The 14,984-nt window shown below is 51.9% G+C and overlaps 2 protein-coding genes across 3 annotated transcripts; one reads left to right on the top strand and one right to left on the bottom strand.

The window, feature by feature from the left end:
- Positions 1-5,563: 5,563 nt before the first annotated feature.
- Positions 5,564-8,495, top strand: Snx22 (sorting nexin 22). 2 transcript variants are annotated; one of them, XM_090358207.1, is made up of 7 exons: positions 5,564-5,638; positions 5,983-6,066; positions 6,256-6,360; positions 7,052-7,143; positions 7,431-7,463; positions 7,602-7,669; positions 8,292-8,495. In XM_090358207.1, the coding sequence occupies exons 1-7, from the start codon at positions 5,564-5,566 to the stop codon at positions 8,411-8,413; spliced, it is 579 nt and encodes a 192-aa protein (XP_090214333.1). In that variant the 3' UTR covers positions 8,414-8,495. The 2 variants fall into 2 exon arrangements, with proteins under 2 accessions (XP_090214333.1, XP_090214334.1); XM_090358208.1 differs by lacking the exon at positions 7,431-7,463.
- Positions 8,496-8,868: 373 nt separating this feature from the next.
- Ppib (peptidylprolyl isomerase B) lies at positions 8,869-14,677 on the bottom strand. Its single transcript, XM_090358206.1, has 5 exons — positions 14,504-14,677; positions 13,786-13,899; positions 13,233-13,326; positions 10,021-10,205; positions 8,869-9,204 (listed from the first exon to the last, which is right to left on the bottom strand). The coding sequence occupies exons 1-5, from the start codon at positions 14,636-14,638 to the stop codon at positions 9,082-9,084; spliced, it is 651 nt and encodes a 216-aa protein (XP_090214332.1). The 5' UTR covers positions 14,639-14,677; the 3' UTR covers positions 8,869-9,081.
- Positions 14,678-14,984: the final 307 nt, after the last annotated feature.

The raw sequence follows: 14,984 nt of genomic DNA, 5'->3' as shown, positions 1-14,984 counted from the left end.
TCTTGCTGCTCCTCCCCAAAGGCAGCCTGCAGGTACCTTGACTGACTGCAGTACAAGTGGAAGCACTCACACAAGATCTTGGGACTGTATTTTTTTTTTTTTTTTTACCAAATTTAGGGTTCAGTAGGCCTCATCATGGGCTGTCAAGTCTGAGGTGTGGTACCTCCAGCACAGGAGGGTTTGCTATGAACAAGGCTTCATCCTTTTGGCTCTTACCTGGCGTGGAAATACCCCTGTTGAGGTGGGACAGAAGGCTCCCCCCACTCAAGGTAGCTCAGAGGAAGCCAGCTGCTCCTCCAGAGGATGAACTTTGGGGCCAGAAAACCCCACAGAAAAACCCTGTCCAGTCTGAACTGGGCCCTTTCCCTAAAGAGCTGTGAAAAGTGTTTCCAGATGACTGTCCCCTGAGCTCCAGAGCCCTCAGCTTCTCCTTCCACTATGAGTGGCCTCTGTGATGGCTGCGGGGCCCAGCCAGCAGGTCCTTCTTACAGGAAACAGTCTTGTCTTTCTTCAAATGGCCAGGCACTTGACAGCCCTTTCCCACTGTGTTATCATAACTGTACATAGAACTATCTAAGCCAGCCGAGCGCAGTGGCTCACGCCTGCAATCCTAGCTACTCAGGAGGTTAAGATCTAAGGGTCAAGGTTCAAAGCCAGCTCAGGCACTAAAGTCCATAAGACTCTCCAGGTAACTACTAGAAAACTGGAAGTGGCACTGTGGCTCAAGGGACAGTGCCCGGGCCCAGGGGTAGGATGGTAGCCTTGAGTTGAAGAGCTCAGGGACAGCATCCAGACCCAAAGTTTAAGTCACACAACCAACAACAATTAAAAAAAAAAAACAACTAAGCCAGGCACCAGTGACACATCTATAATCCCAGGTACTCAGGAAGCCGCGATGGGAGGGTCACTGTTGAAAGCCAATTTTTTCTTGTCTGCTTCAGTCAGAAACCAACAGCTCACATTTTTACTGTGTGCCAGGTCCTAAACACTTGAGAAGCATAGTGACATTGAACCCTCATACAAGTCTCCGAGGCATAGGTCCAAGGTCACAGAGGTGACCAGTGTGGGCCTCTTCTGAAGCCAGGGAGGCAAGGCTCATCTTTGCTCAGAGAGTACTGGATAGCTGAATGCTGTGGGCCAGTCTGCCTGCCCACCAGAGAAGAATCAGCCTCTGTGCCCAGTGGCGCCCGCCAGCTTCAACCCAGGAGTTGTTTGTTTTGTTAACGGGGTTAACCAAACCTCCTGTGCAGCCTCAGAAGCTCTGCCCAGTGAAAGGGGGCTTTGTGTGAACATGGTGGAGGGTGAGGGCTACAGCCAAGGTGGGCGCCAAGGCAGGAGATGCAGGCCAAACCAAGTAATGGGTACAGGGTGCTCCCCCAAGCCCCTTCCTCCCAAAAACCACAGCTGCTGTGGGGAGAAGGGCTGGAGCTCAGGACATGGGCACTCTACAGCCTTTCCTGTCTTTTGCTTGAGCTCTGATCCTGTAGGTCCATGTCTGCACATGGCTCTTCACTGACCAAAAGACACTGCAGAAGAAAAGTCAGCAACCACATTTTCTTTTTTTTGTGGGTCATGGGACTTGAACTTGGCCTGGGTGTTGTCCCTGAGTGATTCAGCTCAAGGCTACCACCCTACCCTTGAGCCAAGCCCCACTTCCTGTTTTCTAGAGGTTAATTGGAGATGAAAGTCTCAGGTCTTTTTGTGTCCGGGCTGGCTTTGAACCTTGATCCTCATATCTCAAGCCTCCTGAGGAGCTAGGATTAGAGGCGTGAGCCACAGGCACCCAGCTCAAGCCTCCAGCGCCCAGCTCACAAAAATTTTTTGTAGCTGGGCACCGGTGGCTCACGCCTGTAATCCTAGCTCCTCAGGAGGCTTGAGATCTGAGGATCAAGGTTCAAAGCCATCCTGGGCAGGAAAGTCTGAGGTTCTTCTCTCCAGTAAATCACAGAAAAAGCCAGAAGTAGGGTAGCCTTGAGCTGAAGAGCTCAGGGACAGCGCCCAGGCCCCATGACCAAAAAGAAAAAACAAGAAAGAAAAAGAAAAAGATGTAGTGCTGTGGCTAAGTGGTAGAGCACTGGCCTTGAGCAAAAAAGCAAAAGGAGTCCCAGAACAGTGCCTAGGCCCTGAGTTCAAGCCCCAGGATGGCACAAAAAAAATTTTTTTTGAGTGACTTGGAGCTTAGAACAGCACACTCCACAGTAGGAACCCTTGGCATGCTGGGTATTTTGAACTAAAGAGGACTGGAGCTGAAAGTGTGGCTCCAGCTCCAGTATGTTAGCCCGGCAGGTACAAAGCCTTGAATTTGATCTCAGGCCCTGGCCAAAAAGAGAGGAAAGGAGGGGAAAGGAAGGAGGGAATAAAGGAGGAGAGGAGAGAGAGATTGAAAAGGCCTCAGAAGATCTCTGGTCTTTTGCCCTAATTTGTCCCCTGAAGCTAGTCATACAAACCATTTTTTTTCTTCCCCAATGTATAGCTAGCTGTTAAACTTTGAAAGCATATTCTCTCCCTTCTCTCTTGAACACTGTCATTCCAGGAAGATGGAAGGCTGCACAGAGGAGAATCTGAGCAGACAGGCCTTGCTGTGTTTCCCTGGTCTATCAGCATTAGACCAGACTCTTTGTTCAATCCTATTTCCATACAGCTGTCTATTCCTCACTGAATTTAAGCACAAAAATGAAGTTTTTCCTGGCTCTTTGGGCTTTCATTTCTGAAAAGTCCCAAGTCACATAAAACTTTGGTGTTTCTGGGTACTGGTGGCTCACACCTGTGATCCCAGCTACTCAGGAGGCTGAGATCTGGGGATTGCTGTTTGAAGCCAGCCAGGGCAGGAAAATCTGTGAAATCCTTATTTCCAATTAATCACCAAAAAGCCAGATGTAGAGCTGTGGCCCAAGTGGTATAAGCATTAGACTTGAGCACAAAAGCTCAGAGATAGTGCTGAGTTCAAATCCTAGGACTGACACAAAGACAAAAATCTTTTATTAAATAAAATTTTCAGGAGAGAACATAGCTAAAATGAGGTCAGTTTGATCAAAGGGTATTATAGGCAAGTAACATCCCTTTGTACATTTAGACTAATACAAGATTTTAAGCCTCATGATAAATTGGTTAACCAAATGCTTGTAGTCTGTGTCTGTAATTCTAACTACTCAGTTCTAACTACTACTGAGTATCACAGTTCAAAGCCAACCCAGGCAGGAAAGTCTGTAATTAACTATCTCTATGTAAGCACCAGAAAACCAGAAGTGGGGATGTCGCTCAAATAGGTAGAGTGATAGCCTTCACCAAAAAGAACTCAGGGACAGTGCTTAGTCCCCAGTGACTGAACCCCATGACTAACATAAATTAATAAATAGGTAAAGGTGACTGACAGAAGGTATCATGCCATTCTAGCCCTCTAAGGACATATTTACTGAACGCTGGGCATCATGGAGATACATAACAAGTAAATAACAATTTGGAACTGTAACTAAGTGCATAGAACAATTTAATCGGGATTCAGAAAGGAACTGGTTTGGGAAAAGTGAGTTTTAGACTCAGATGGAAACAAAGGACCCTGAGGCAAGAAGAACTTTTTCAGGATTGAAGAATGAGAAGATCCCAGTGGTAAGAGCCTAGTGCTTGATGGGAAGAGAGGAGGACATAAGGTGGGAGACAGGTGCTGGTAGACTGCAGTGGGCAGTCGGTCTTATTCTTAGTGACATCACAACAGTAGATGATGGTCCTTCTGTTGAGAATGGAGAGAACAGGGGAAGCCAGAAGACCAAGAGACAGTGGGATAGCCATTCAGCTGTAAGTAGAGAGAGAGTTGGTTCCTGGATGCCTGGGTTTCTTAGAGCTGGGGTGGGGGGAAGTGAAACTGCAGGGCTTCCCCTCTGTGCAGCTTGTTTCCCCGTCTAGGCATCACACCCGGATGTGGAAAGTTTCAGCTTCCTGATGCTGAAGTCCAGGTGTGCTGGACTGGGGAGGAGGAAGAAGGGAGGGATTGCTGATGCCTCCTTTACCTTTTCAAGTCATCCTCTGAGCCCCTCTCTTGAGGCAGACCTGGGACTAGAGATAATCTGCACCTTTGCATATGCAGGTAAACCTCAGTCCCCCAGCTTCAGCCCTTAATTCAGACACTCTACTCCCTGCTACTCCTGCTCCCTATCTTCCAGGACTGAGCACTGGATAGGCATCTGCTTCTTCCCTCATCCCACCTAACAGGATCTTTTTTGGTGGCACCCATGGAGTAAGGGATCCTTGCTATGTTCTTGTGGTGTGGGAACAGCGCCCTCTCCAGCACGTGGCCTAAAGAGAGGCTCTGGATTTAAATCCTGCCACATGCCCAGGAAGACCTTCCGGGAACAGTGGGCAAGAACAACCTGGAGCCACCTCCCTCTTCTCACAGCCCCTCTTCCTGTTCACTGCCTGGGTCTAGCTTCCTCTCCACCCTCTGGTCCCTCTTGGACAAGCCCACAAGCAAGCAGTTCTTGGCTCAACACCTGTTCTGTGAAGGGCTCAACGTGAATCAATGCATCATGGATCATACTACTTTTTGTGTGTGTGCCAGTCTTGGGACTTGAACTCAGGGCCTGGGTTCTGTCCATGAGCCTCTTTGTGCTCAAGGCCAGCACACTCCCACTTGAACCACACACAGCTCTACTTCCAGCTTTTTCTGAGTAGTTTATTGGACATAATCTCACAGACTTTTCTGCCTGGGCTGGCTTGGAACCGTGATCCTCAGATCTCTTGAGTAGCTAGGATTACAGGCATGAGCCACCAGTGCCTACCTCATCGCCTCTCTCTCGTTTTGCAGGTGCTTTGAAGTCCACACAACTCCTGTCTCATTCTCAGAGCAGAACATGGGTCTGCCTCTTCCTTCAGACTGGCCCTGGAACAGGTTAGTGTTGGAAGACAAGAATGGATGCAAGGAAAGAATGAATGGGGGTGGGGGCCCTGGGAGAAGGGGCACGAAACGCTGGGGTGGGACCCAAGCCTTCCCCAGGCTCCGACTCTTCCGGAGTCTCCAGGCTGGGAAGGGATGGGGCGGCCTGCTCCCGAACAAGGGGTGAGGAGCGTCCGCAATTGGAGACCAGGACTGGAGTCACCAGTAGCTCTGCAAGGGAGCCTCTCAAGAGCAGGTGAAAGTTTGGCTGGCCCGCGTACCTGGCAGTCGGAGTGTGCCCAGGAAATGTTGGGTAAATGATTGACTTTCCGCCGAGGGCTCCTCCTCCTGCGCGGTGGCCCCACCGCGGGGAAGGGCTGGCTGGCATCCGAGTAGCGTCCCCCACGCCCAGGCTAATCTGGTCTCAGCACCAGGCTGCTCCAGGGAAACGCCCAGGGTGGGGCGGACCAGAGGGGCGGGGCCTGAGGGACATAAGGGGCGTGGCATGTGGGCGGGGCCGATGGGCCTGAGCGTTCTGGGAGGACGTGGGCAGAGAACAGGCGGGGCCTATGTGCTGAGGGCGTGGCCAGTTGGCTGAGGGGTGGGGCCGAGGGCGGGGCGGCCGCGCCGGGTCTGTGGTCGGCTCCCGGAGAGCTGGGCATCCAAGCCCCGCGCGCGCGTCAGTCGGGAGCGCGGATGCTGGAAGTTCACATCCCGTCGGTGGGGCCCGCGGCCGAGGGGCCCAGTCAGAGCCCAGAGAAAGGCCACATGGTGAGCAGGGCCGCTGCAAGGGGAGGGCTGCGGAGACCCGCCAAACCTGGCTGAGCCGAGTGCAATGAGGACCCGCCGCCGCTCGCCGTCGGGGGCACCTCGATAGGAGGGTTTTGAGTTGCTTGGATTTACAAGTCCCTCGGATCGTGGCCTGGGCTCTTGCCGGGAGCAAGAGGACGGGTCTACTTGCTTTTCCCCTTGGGTGTGTGCTGGGCGCCGGAGGTCCCCGGAGAGGAGAGCCGCGGTGCCCCACGTCTGCGCGCTGTCCTGGCCCACCGAGGGTGGGCGGGGCGCGGGAGCTGGGCGCCGGTGGGGCGGGCCTCACGCTCCCCTGCGCCCGCCAGGTGTTCCGGGTGGAGGTGCTGTGCAGCGGGCGCAGACACACGGTGCCCCGGCGCTACAGCGAGTTCCACGCGCTGCACAAGCGGGTGAGACGGCGGGCGCCCACCCCTCCCGATCCCCGCGCAGCCGGTCCCAGCCCCTGGGGGTCCCCGGGCCTCCCCACCTCGGGCTCAGCTCACACAGGGCAAGGGGCGCGGGGAGGGCGGGGGGTGCCGTGGGCTTGAGAGCTCTGCGGGGACACGGTGGATTACAACTCGGTAAAACCACTGGGGCAGATCAAGAAACTGTACAAAGTGCCCGACTTTCCCTCGAAACGCCTGCCCAACTGGAGGACCCGGGGATTGGAGCAGCGGCGGCGGGGCTTGGAGGCCTACATCCAGGTGTGTGTGTGTGTGGGGGGGGCAAACTATGCTGTCCCCAGCCTCCTGGACTGGGTCTGACTTAAACAAAGATGTGGGAGGGGGGTGGGGTAGCCCACAAGTTGGGGATGTTGTTACTTTTTAGGGCCGATGTTTTGAAGAACAAGTGAGTCCAGACCCCTCTTTGTGGATTTTTGAAAAGACTGAACTAGGCAACCAGGGGGGGTCTCAGTTCAGTGACTGCCACACTTGGCCTCCCCCTCCTATTTTTGCTTTTGGTGGCTAGGGGCTGTCCTGGAGGGTGTTTGGGGTTTTTTTGCCCTACCACTTGAGCAATACTGTACTTTGAGCTTTTTTGGTGGTTAATTGGAGATAAGAGTCTTTATAGACTTTCTTGCCTGGGCTAACTTTAAACTTCAATCCTCAAAAGCTGGGCCTCCTGAGCAGCTAGCATTAGATGTGAACCACTGGCATCCAGCTGTGTGCTCTTCATTGTGGAACATAGAGTGGTGGGATTTAGTGGGAGATTGCAGGCCTGGACACTTCATGGGACTACAAGCAATGGATTACAGGACCAAGTTGCTCAGAAAGGCCCTGACCTGTTTCCACTGCTTTGAAACTCCTATCTGGAACAAAGGACCTACATTTTCATTTGCACTGGGCTACGCAATTAGTACTTGGGCTGATGATAGGTTTGCCGATCTCCCTTTAGGGCATCCTATACCTGAACCAGGATGTGCCTAAGGAGTTACTGGAATTCCTGAGACTTCGACACTTCCCTCCAGACCCCAAAGCCAGCTGGGGGTAAGGACCCCATGTTGGAAGGGGTGGTAAGGCCCCTCTTTAGCAAGCACATTAGAAAAGATCTGAGAGTGAGCCCTTTCCCTTTCAGAGCCCGGGCTTAGTTCTCCCTCCTAAGCCACTGGCACAGGGGCTGGGTTTTGGGCAGCTCTGATTACTCCCAGTGCCTCTGACTCAGGAACTGGGCTTGTTACAAATAGAATGGTCTCCTGGGCTTTGGTTCCCACCCGCTCCTTGCCTCCCTAGGGCATCCCCAAGAAGCTTACTAACTACCTCTCTCTGCTTTTCAGCACCTTGGGGGAATTCCTGCCTAGTGACAGCAGGCAAGTCAAAGCCCTACCTACCCTGGCTATGGCTCCTGTTGCCCTCTAGTGGCCAAAGGCTAAAAGGCAGGCAGGGTAGCCCTGGTGGGGACTTTGCCCTCTTTGCCACACCTATGGTTCACAGCGCTTTCCTTCCAGCTCCCAGCTGCACCACCAGCCAGTCATCAGCTTCCGTGTGGACCCCTACATTTATACCCCTTCTCCAGGTGAGGTGACTGATCTGTAGCCTTTGTGTGTGTCCGTGTCCTGGGGCTTGAACTCAGCGTCTGGGCACTATCCCTGAAGTTTTTATTTTTCTTTTTGGCTCAAGACTAGTGTTTTTCCAAGAGCCACAGCTTCACCAGGTTTGTTCTTTTTGGTGATTAACTGGAGATAAGCCTCTGACTTTCCTGCCTCAAGCTGGTTTCCAATCAATTCTCCAATCTCAGCCTCCTGAGTAGCTAGGATTACAGGTGTGAGTCACAGGCACCTGGCTTGCAGTCTTTCTTTCGATCTGGATACCAGGATGGAGTAGGGGTGAACTGACCATGTTTTGGCCCCCAGGACCACCAGCAGCATTTCCCTTGTCTTCCTCTGGGGCCAGGACCTGCTGTGCAGGAAGACTGGCTCCCACGTTGTCTCCAACAGCCTAATAGGAGCAAAATGTGGCCTGGGAACAGCAATGTCTCATTCGGATGGATAGCTTATATATATTCTGCTGTGGCCAGGGCCTTTTTTTTGGGGGGGGGGTGGTATGAGCCTGTGGGTGGTTCAAATGAGCCTGTGGGTGGTTCAAAGCCATGGCTCTGAGCTACTCAAGTACTTCTTCCCTGTACTTCCATTCCACAGAGCCTCTGCCGGAAGTAGTGGTGAGCGGTGTGCTCCAGGGCCTCTACGGCTTCAGCATCAGTCCAGCAACTGCCCAGCCTGAGGCTGACTGCCGCCTAGATCCTCTGCCTCGAGTGCTCTGACCTGCGCAGGCCTTGGGCTACAACAGGATGAATATGTGCCTCAGTCCCACGAGCTCCCTATCAGGGAGCCCTAGCAACCATCAGCTTGCCCATTCCCACTTTAGGCTTTCGCTGGCAGCTGGGGCTGGCAGGACTCAGGCTTTTAGTGAAGCCAACGGGATGCAGTGAAGGGAGAAATCGGCTTAGAGGCAGACTGAGAAAGCATGGGTACCTTCTCATGCCCGACGCTGAGGTGGTGGGGGCAGCAAGGGCTCTTTGACAGAAAGAACCTCTGCCTGACATTTTGTAGGTAGCATAGGGTGCCAGTTCAAGCAGGAAGGAGCATGAGGAAGAGACAAACATCCACGACCCTATCAGTGGTCCAGACATTTTGGGATGCAAACCTGGATCAGGTATTTCCATACCCAAGAGCGTGGTCAATACACAGGCTATATATATATATATATATACGTATATATATATAAAAAACCCACTTATTTTTTTAATTATTGGTCAGCATTGGTAGTTTGTTATAAAACTGGGCCTGGAATGCGAAGGGAAGTGGGTCTGACAGTCAGATACCAGCACCTGGGCCAGTGCAGCGTGGAGCCCAGTGATAGGCTCTCCACCCCCAAGAAGGCGCAGGGCCTGTACACGATGGCTAGTCAGAGGTCAGAGGTCCCTGGGGTCTACTCCTTGGCAATAGCAAAAGGCTTCTCCACCTCAATCTTGCCACAGTCTGCGATTGTCACATCCTTCAGGGGCTTGTCCCGACTGTCTGTCTTAGTGCTTTCCACCTTCCGAACCACATCCTAGGAAGGAAAGGTGGGGGTGTGAGGGCCACAGAAGATGGGGACTGGCATTCTCAGGCTCCTTTTGAACAGCATGCAGACTTGAAGACACCAGAACTCAATAACTTAGGGCCAGGGGGTCAGGCCAAGCAGATGAGAGATGACAAGGGAGTGTTGGAATTTTGTTGGGCCAAATGGGAGGGGGGGAAAAAGAAAGGTAACTGTGAGCCAGGTGCCAAGTGGCCTCTCAGATGTCATGTGTGGCTGCACCTGAAAGACCAGGAGTCAGAGCCCACACATCCCCATTTGAGCACAATGGAGGAGTATTGATTCAGCTGTCCCAAGGCCTGGCGAGGCTGTTTGAGGCCTGGGAATGGGGTAGAGATGCAGGCTGTAAACTGCATATTCCTTTTTTCTTTCTTTTTCTTTTTTCTTGCTTGAACTCTGGGCCTGGGCGCTGTCCCCGAGCTCTTCAGCACAGGCTACCACCTTACCCTTTGAGCCACAGCGCCATTTCCCGAGATAAGCGTCTCACAGACATTAGTGCCCGGGAATGAGTTGGAAGCACAGCAATCCTCAGATCTCAGCCTCCTGAGTAGCTAGGATTATAGCCATGAACCACCATGCCCAATCTTCTTTTTCCCTTCTCAGCAGGAGTGGCTGGAGCCAGGGGTGTGCACAAAACGCACCGGGGCGGGCTGTGTAGTCTTGATAAGGCAAAAGCACCAGTCTCAACCTGTGCCTTCCATGTCTTTGGAGATGGGAGCCTTGACTTTGGGGTCTGTGCTAGAGCTTGGGTGAGGATGGCACAGGTTTAGTCCCCCCTCAAGAACTTACCATGCCCTCTAGAACTTTGCCAAACACTACGTGCTTGCCATCTAGCCAGGCTGTCTTGACGGTGGTGATGAAGAACTGGGATCCGTTGGTATCTTTGCCTGCGTTAGCCATGCTCACCCAGCCCGGCCCATAGTGCTTCAGCTTGAAGTTCTCATCGGGAAAGCGCTCACCGTAGATGCTCTTTCCTGTGAAGACAAGTAGTAAGTTAGGGAGCTGGGTTAGTCTAGCAGATCCAAGGGGCACAGCCCTTCTGTGTGCCAGGCTAGGCTTGAATGACATACAAGGACATAAAAGTTGTCTCCTTCCTATTCTCTGCCTTTACATCCAGGCCATTTTATATAAAATCAAGTGGAGTATAAGCAAATATAGTACAAGATGTATCATTTCCTATACAGTTTTATGGTTCTTTTTTTGTGTGTGTGTGGGGGGGAATCAGTCGTGGAACTTAAACCCTGGGTCTGGGCGTTGTCCCTGAACAGTTCAGCTGAAGGCTACCACCCTACCCCCTGAGCCACAGCCCAACTTCCCGTCTCCTAGTGACTAATTGGAGATGAGTCTCTTGGTCTTTAGTACCCGGGCTGGCTTTGAAACGTGATCCTCAAGATCTCAACCTCCTGAGTAGCTAGGATTATAGGCATGAACCACAGTGCCTGGTTAAGTTTTATGGCTTTTAAGTAAGGCTCATAGTATCAGCTACCCTGGCTCGAGGCCAGCGGAGTGGAGGGAAAGGTTGGTAGAGGTGCCAGGGAGGGGGGAGTCTCTAGGGAGGACTACAGTGGCTGACTACCTTGTCCTAGGAACACAAGATGCAGCTGCAGAGCTGAAACAGGACAGAGAAGGGGAGGTGCAAGGGGAGACCAAAAGAGGAACTGCCATTTTAGTTTAAAAAAAAACCCCAAAGGCCCAGTATTTTCTTTGTCAAGGAATGAACAGAAATAAACACTATGAATGTGTGTTATGTATCTGTCCATGAGTTTTAAAGCCAAGGTCCACAACAGCGGAGTGAATGCAGATCCCGACATGGTTTCCAAGACCACAGCCCCAAAGTTGCTCCAGCAGGCACAATGGCGCCCCCTTCCCTGCCACACTGGGCAATGACCTGAGGGCCCCTGAGATTCCCAGCACTGGGGAAGTTAAGAGCGTGAACTCAGGGCTGGGGCGCTGTCCCTGAGCTCTTCTGGCTTAAGGCTAGTGCTCTATGGCTTTGGGCCACAGCACCACTTCTGGTTTTCTGGTGGTTCACTGGAGATAAGAGTCTCATGGACTTCCATGCCTGGGCTGGCTTTGAACGGACCTCCTCAGATCTCAGCTTCCTGAGTAGCTGGGATTACAGGTGTGAGTCAAAGGACCCGGCTGTGTTCACCCTTTCTGTCCATTCCTATTACCCGGACTTTCACCACAGCTAATGTCTACAGCATGAACAGTTAAACAGTGTGTCAGACTGTTCCGAGTGCCTTGCATACATAACTATCTCCCACGGAGGCTATGTTAATATTCCAAAAATAAAAGAACCAGTGATAGAAGTTAGAGATGTCATGCGGAGAAGAATTCAACTTAGGATGGCCTAATTCTTCTAGAGTGCGTGCCCTTAACTGTTTCTCTGTGTACCCCCAGGGTTCAGGCAGAAGTCATCCTGTCAAAGGATACCTGCACCGACTTCTTTAACAGTCAGCTTGTTCTTGGCTTCACATACTACAACTATATCACTTTCCCATAAACATTTTGCAACTGGGTTGTTCTTCCATTTCAGTCTTCAATGGGTCTCCATTCCTAGAGCATAAACCCAAGTCACTGGCCATAAACCCTCTTCCCTGTACCCTGCCGCTACTTCCCATCATCCCCTTTTCCTTTGACCAAGCACTTGCCACACAATAGAGTTGCATTCATACCTTAACCTTGCCTCCTTTGCCCACTGAGATTCTCTGCATCCAGGACCCTCACTCAAATCTTTCCTCTTGTTCACAAGGCCATTCTTGATCACCTTGGTCTGAAGTGCTAACTCTACCAGCAGTTCAACAATAAGTGACTTTACTGTGCACTGACCAAATGCCAGGCACTCAAGATTCAATACCAGCCAGCCACGGTAGTGGTGGCTCACACTTGTAATCCTATATACTGAGGAGGCTGAGATCAAGGTTCAAAGCCAGCCGGAGCATTAAAGGACCTGAGACTCTTATCTCCAATTAACCTCTAGAAAACGGGAAGTAGCACTTGGCTCAAGGATAAGAGTGATAACCTAGTGTTGAAGAGCTCAGGGACAACACCCAGGCCCAGAGGTAAGGGAGTACCCTTGAGCTCTTTATTAGTTTTTTTTTTTTTTTTTGGTCAGACCGGGCTTGAGCTCAGGGCCTGAGCGCTGTCCTGAGCCACCGCACCACTTCTGGCTTTTTCTATGTATGTGGTACCAAGGAATCGAACCTGGGTCTTCGTGCATGCTAGGCAGGCACTCTACCACTAGGCCAAACTCCCGCGCCCCCCCTTGAGCTCTTTAGCTCAAGACAGGGCCCTGGCTGAGTTCAAGCTCCATGAACCCCCTCAACCCCCGAAAAAAAAAAAAAAAAAAGACTTGATCTCACAGTGTCCACAATGCTAACCCTTTCCCTCTGTAGAAAAGAAACTGAAGCTCTAAGGACCTGCTTTGCAAGAGGTCACAGAGTAAGAAGGTACAGATACTGGATCAAACCCAACTGTATGTGACTCAACAAATAATTCCGCTGCTTTGTGTCTCCACATGCACTGTCACTTTCAGCTACTGCTTCAAACTTGTCTAGGTGAGAAACAACTTGAAGACAAAGCAAAAATCCAAAGACATTCTGTATCATGCCCAGCTGGGAATTTCCAGGTACTGGAGGCAAAAGATCTTTAACTACTTAGCCATCCCCGCTGGCCCAGAGTCTGGAGAACAGCAGGCTGATTATGGATTAACCCAGGCTATCTGTCCTTCCGTCTTACAAGTAAAGCAGGGGTGGGATTCAGCTCTATGGAACCTTAAGGAAAACACTCCTCTCACTTTGTGGGGGCTTCCAAGAGGGTGCCTCCATGGGCTTTGTATATCTGACCTAGAATTACTGCTATGTCACTCCACCCCCGGAATGCATAAGGTGTCTCTGCAGTGAGCAAAAGAAGAGGCTTTGTTTATCAGCCATAGCTTGATTGTGCCACCTTGGAGGCTACAGTGGCAAACTCCTCTGCCCAGATAGACCTCAGGTTACCTCCAGTGCCATCTCCCCTGGTGAAATCGCCACCCTGGATCATGAAGTCCTTGATCACACGATGGAATTTGCTGTTCTTGTAGCCAAATCCTTTCTAAGGGGAAAAAAAAAAGGATGAAAAGGAAAATAAGTGATATATATCAACAGACAGGTATCAAATAGGCCCAGATGTCACAGAGGCCATCTCACTACTGGACAGATTCATCCATCCATGTACTACTGAATGAGCAGTGCCCAAGACATCCCAGAAAGACCAAGCTTCATATAATCCTAGGTCACATAGTGTCTTTCCTCTCTTTACAACATATGAACAAGCTCAAGAAAATGGATGGACAAGCCAGGGGTCTGTGGCTCAAACCTATAATCCTAGCTACTCAGGAGGCCATGTCCTGAGGATCACAGTTTGAAGCCAAGTGGGCAGTCAAGTCTGTGAGATTCTTATCTCCAATAAATCACATACACAAGATGCCCAGGAAAATTCAGGATGGCTCACCCCTAAGAGAGGACCTCAAGCCACTGCTGGGCTCTGCAGTTCGGTAGGCCACCCACTTACCTCTCCTGTGGCTAAGGCCACGAAATTATCCACCGTTTTTGGAACGGTTTTTCCAAAGAGACCAAAGACCACCCGGCCTACATCTTCGTCTCCAATGCGTAGGTCAAAGTACACCTGTGGAGAAAGATCATTTCAAACGTAGCCTTGGTAAGAGACGGAGTACTGGGGAATTTACTCTGGGAAAGGGAGAGAAAAGAGGGACCAAAATTGGGGTGCAGAATCTGATTTTGGTGGAGAATAGAATAGTAAGTAGCTCCAACTGCTTTCTGAAGCCTGTCTACAGCTCTTAGATTGCGGGGATAATAATCTTTGCTTGAAATAACAAGGCTTGGATCATTAAAAACTCATAAAAGAAAAATGAAAACCCGCCCACCCTAACTCAAACTTACCATGCAAGTTTAAACTACATTTATTGTGCTTTATGACTGGAAATGACTACACCGTGGCTCAGCGGGAGAAACGATTTGGCAGAGGGGATCTTCCATCATTACCCCGGCACGGTATTTGGAACCGACTGCTGTCTAGTGGGTGTTGCGGAGGGTCCGCATCCCGTGCCCCTAAAAGGGTAGGAAGGGCCTAGGGACGAGGAGGTGAGAGGAGCCCAAAGCGGCCGCCGCCTCCTCGAGGCAGGGATGCTCCGAGGCCAAGGCCGGATCCCAGGTCACGGCAGGAAGGCCTTCGCCAGACAGGAAGGGAAGGGCGGGGGGAGAGCGCGGACCTTGACGGTGACTTTGGGGCCTTTCTTCTTCTCATCCGCCACGGAGGGTCCAGGCAGCAGCAGGAAGAAGACAGAGCCCACGAGGAGCGCGGCGGCGAAGAGCAGCTTCATGTTCCGCTCGGAGAAGCGCAGCATCCACCCGCAGGAGCGAGCGCGGCCGGGGCAAACTGGGCCGGAAGGGGGTGGGGTGTCCGGCGCGGTTCGGACGCTACCATGGCGAGAGAGGGGGATCCAGGGAACTCACGCCGCCACCTGGGGAGCGACGGTCTCCAGTCTCCCCCGCTTCATTTCCGCATCAGATGGTAGCTCCCCATAGGGGCGGAGCCGGAGCCCGGCGGGGACGCGGGCTCGTGAGTGGCTGCCACGTTAGTGCTCCCTCATTGGGTGCCTGGCTCGTCCTCCTGTACGCAAGGAAGGCGATCGGCGGAAGGCTGGGCCCAAAGAACGCCAGGATTGGTCTCCGTCAAGACTACAGATCCCA

Source organism: Megascapheus bottae, chromosome 25, assembly GCF_031878675.1.
Source record: "Megascapheus bottae isolate mThoBot1 chromosome 25, mThoBot2.hap1, whole genome shotgun sequence".
NCBI lineage: Eukaryota > Metazoa > Chordata > Mammalia > Rodentia > Geomyidae > Megascapheus > Megascapheus bottae.
Note: the sequence above shows the minus strand (reverse complement) of the source record. Positions and strands in the feature narration are given on the sequence as shown.

What these genes read in the sequence shown, in the direction of transcription:
- Snx22 (XM_090358207.1), top strand. Translation starts at nt 5,564, where the DNA reads ATGCTGGAAGTTCACATCCCGTCGGTGGGGCCCGCGGCCGAGGGGCCC. An exon ending in GCTTGGAGGCCTACATCCAG is followed by an intron (nt 6,361 to 7,051) that starts GTGTGTGTGTGT and finishes ATCTCCCTTTAG; the next exon opens with GGCATCCTATACCTGAACCA. An exon ending in TTCCTGCCTAGTGACAGCAG is followed by an intron (nt 7,464 to 7,601) that starts GCAAGTCAAAGC and finishes CTTTCCTTCCAG; the next exon opens with CTCCCAGCTGCACCACCAGC.
- Ppib (XM_090358206.1), bottom strand. Translation starts at nt 14,638, where the DNA reads ATGCTGCGCTTCTCCGAGCGGAACATGAAGCTGCTCTTCGCCGCCGCG. An exon ending in CAGGGGAGATGGCACTGGAG is followed by an intron (nt 10,206 to 13,232) that starts GTAACCTGAGGT and finishes TTGTCTTCACAG; the next exon opens with GAAAGAGCATCTACGGTGAG. An exon ending in GCAAAGTTCTAGAGGGCATG is followed by an intron (nt 9,205 to 10,020) that starts GTAAGTTCTTGA and finishes TTTCCTTCCTAG; the next exon opens with GATGTGGTTCGGAAGGTGGA.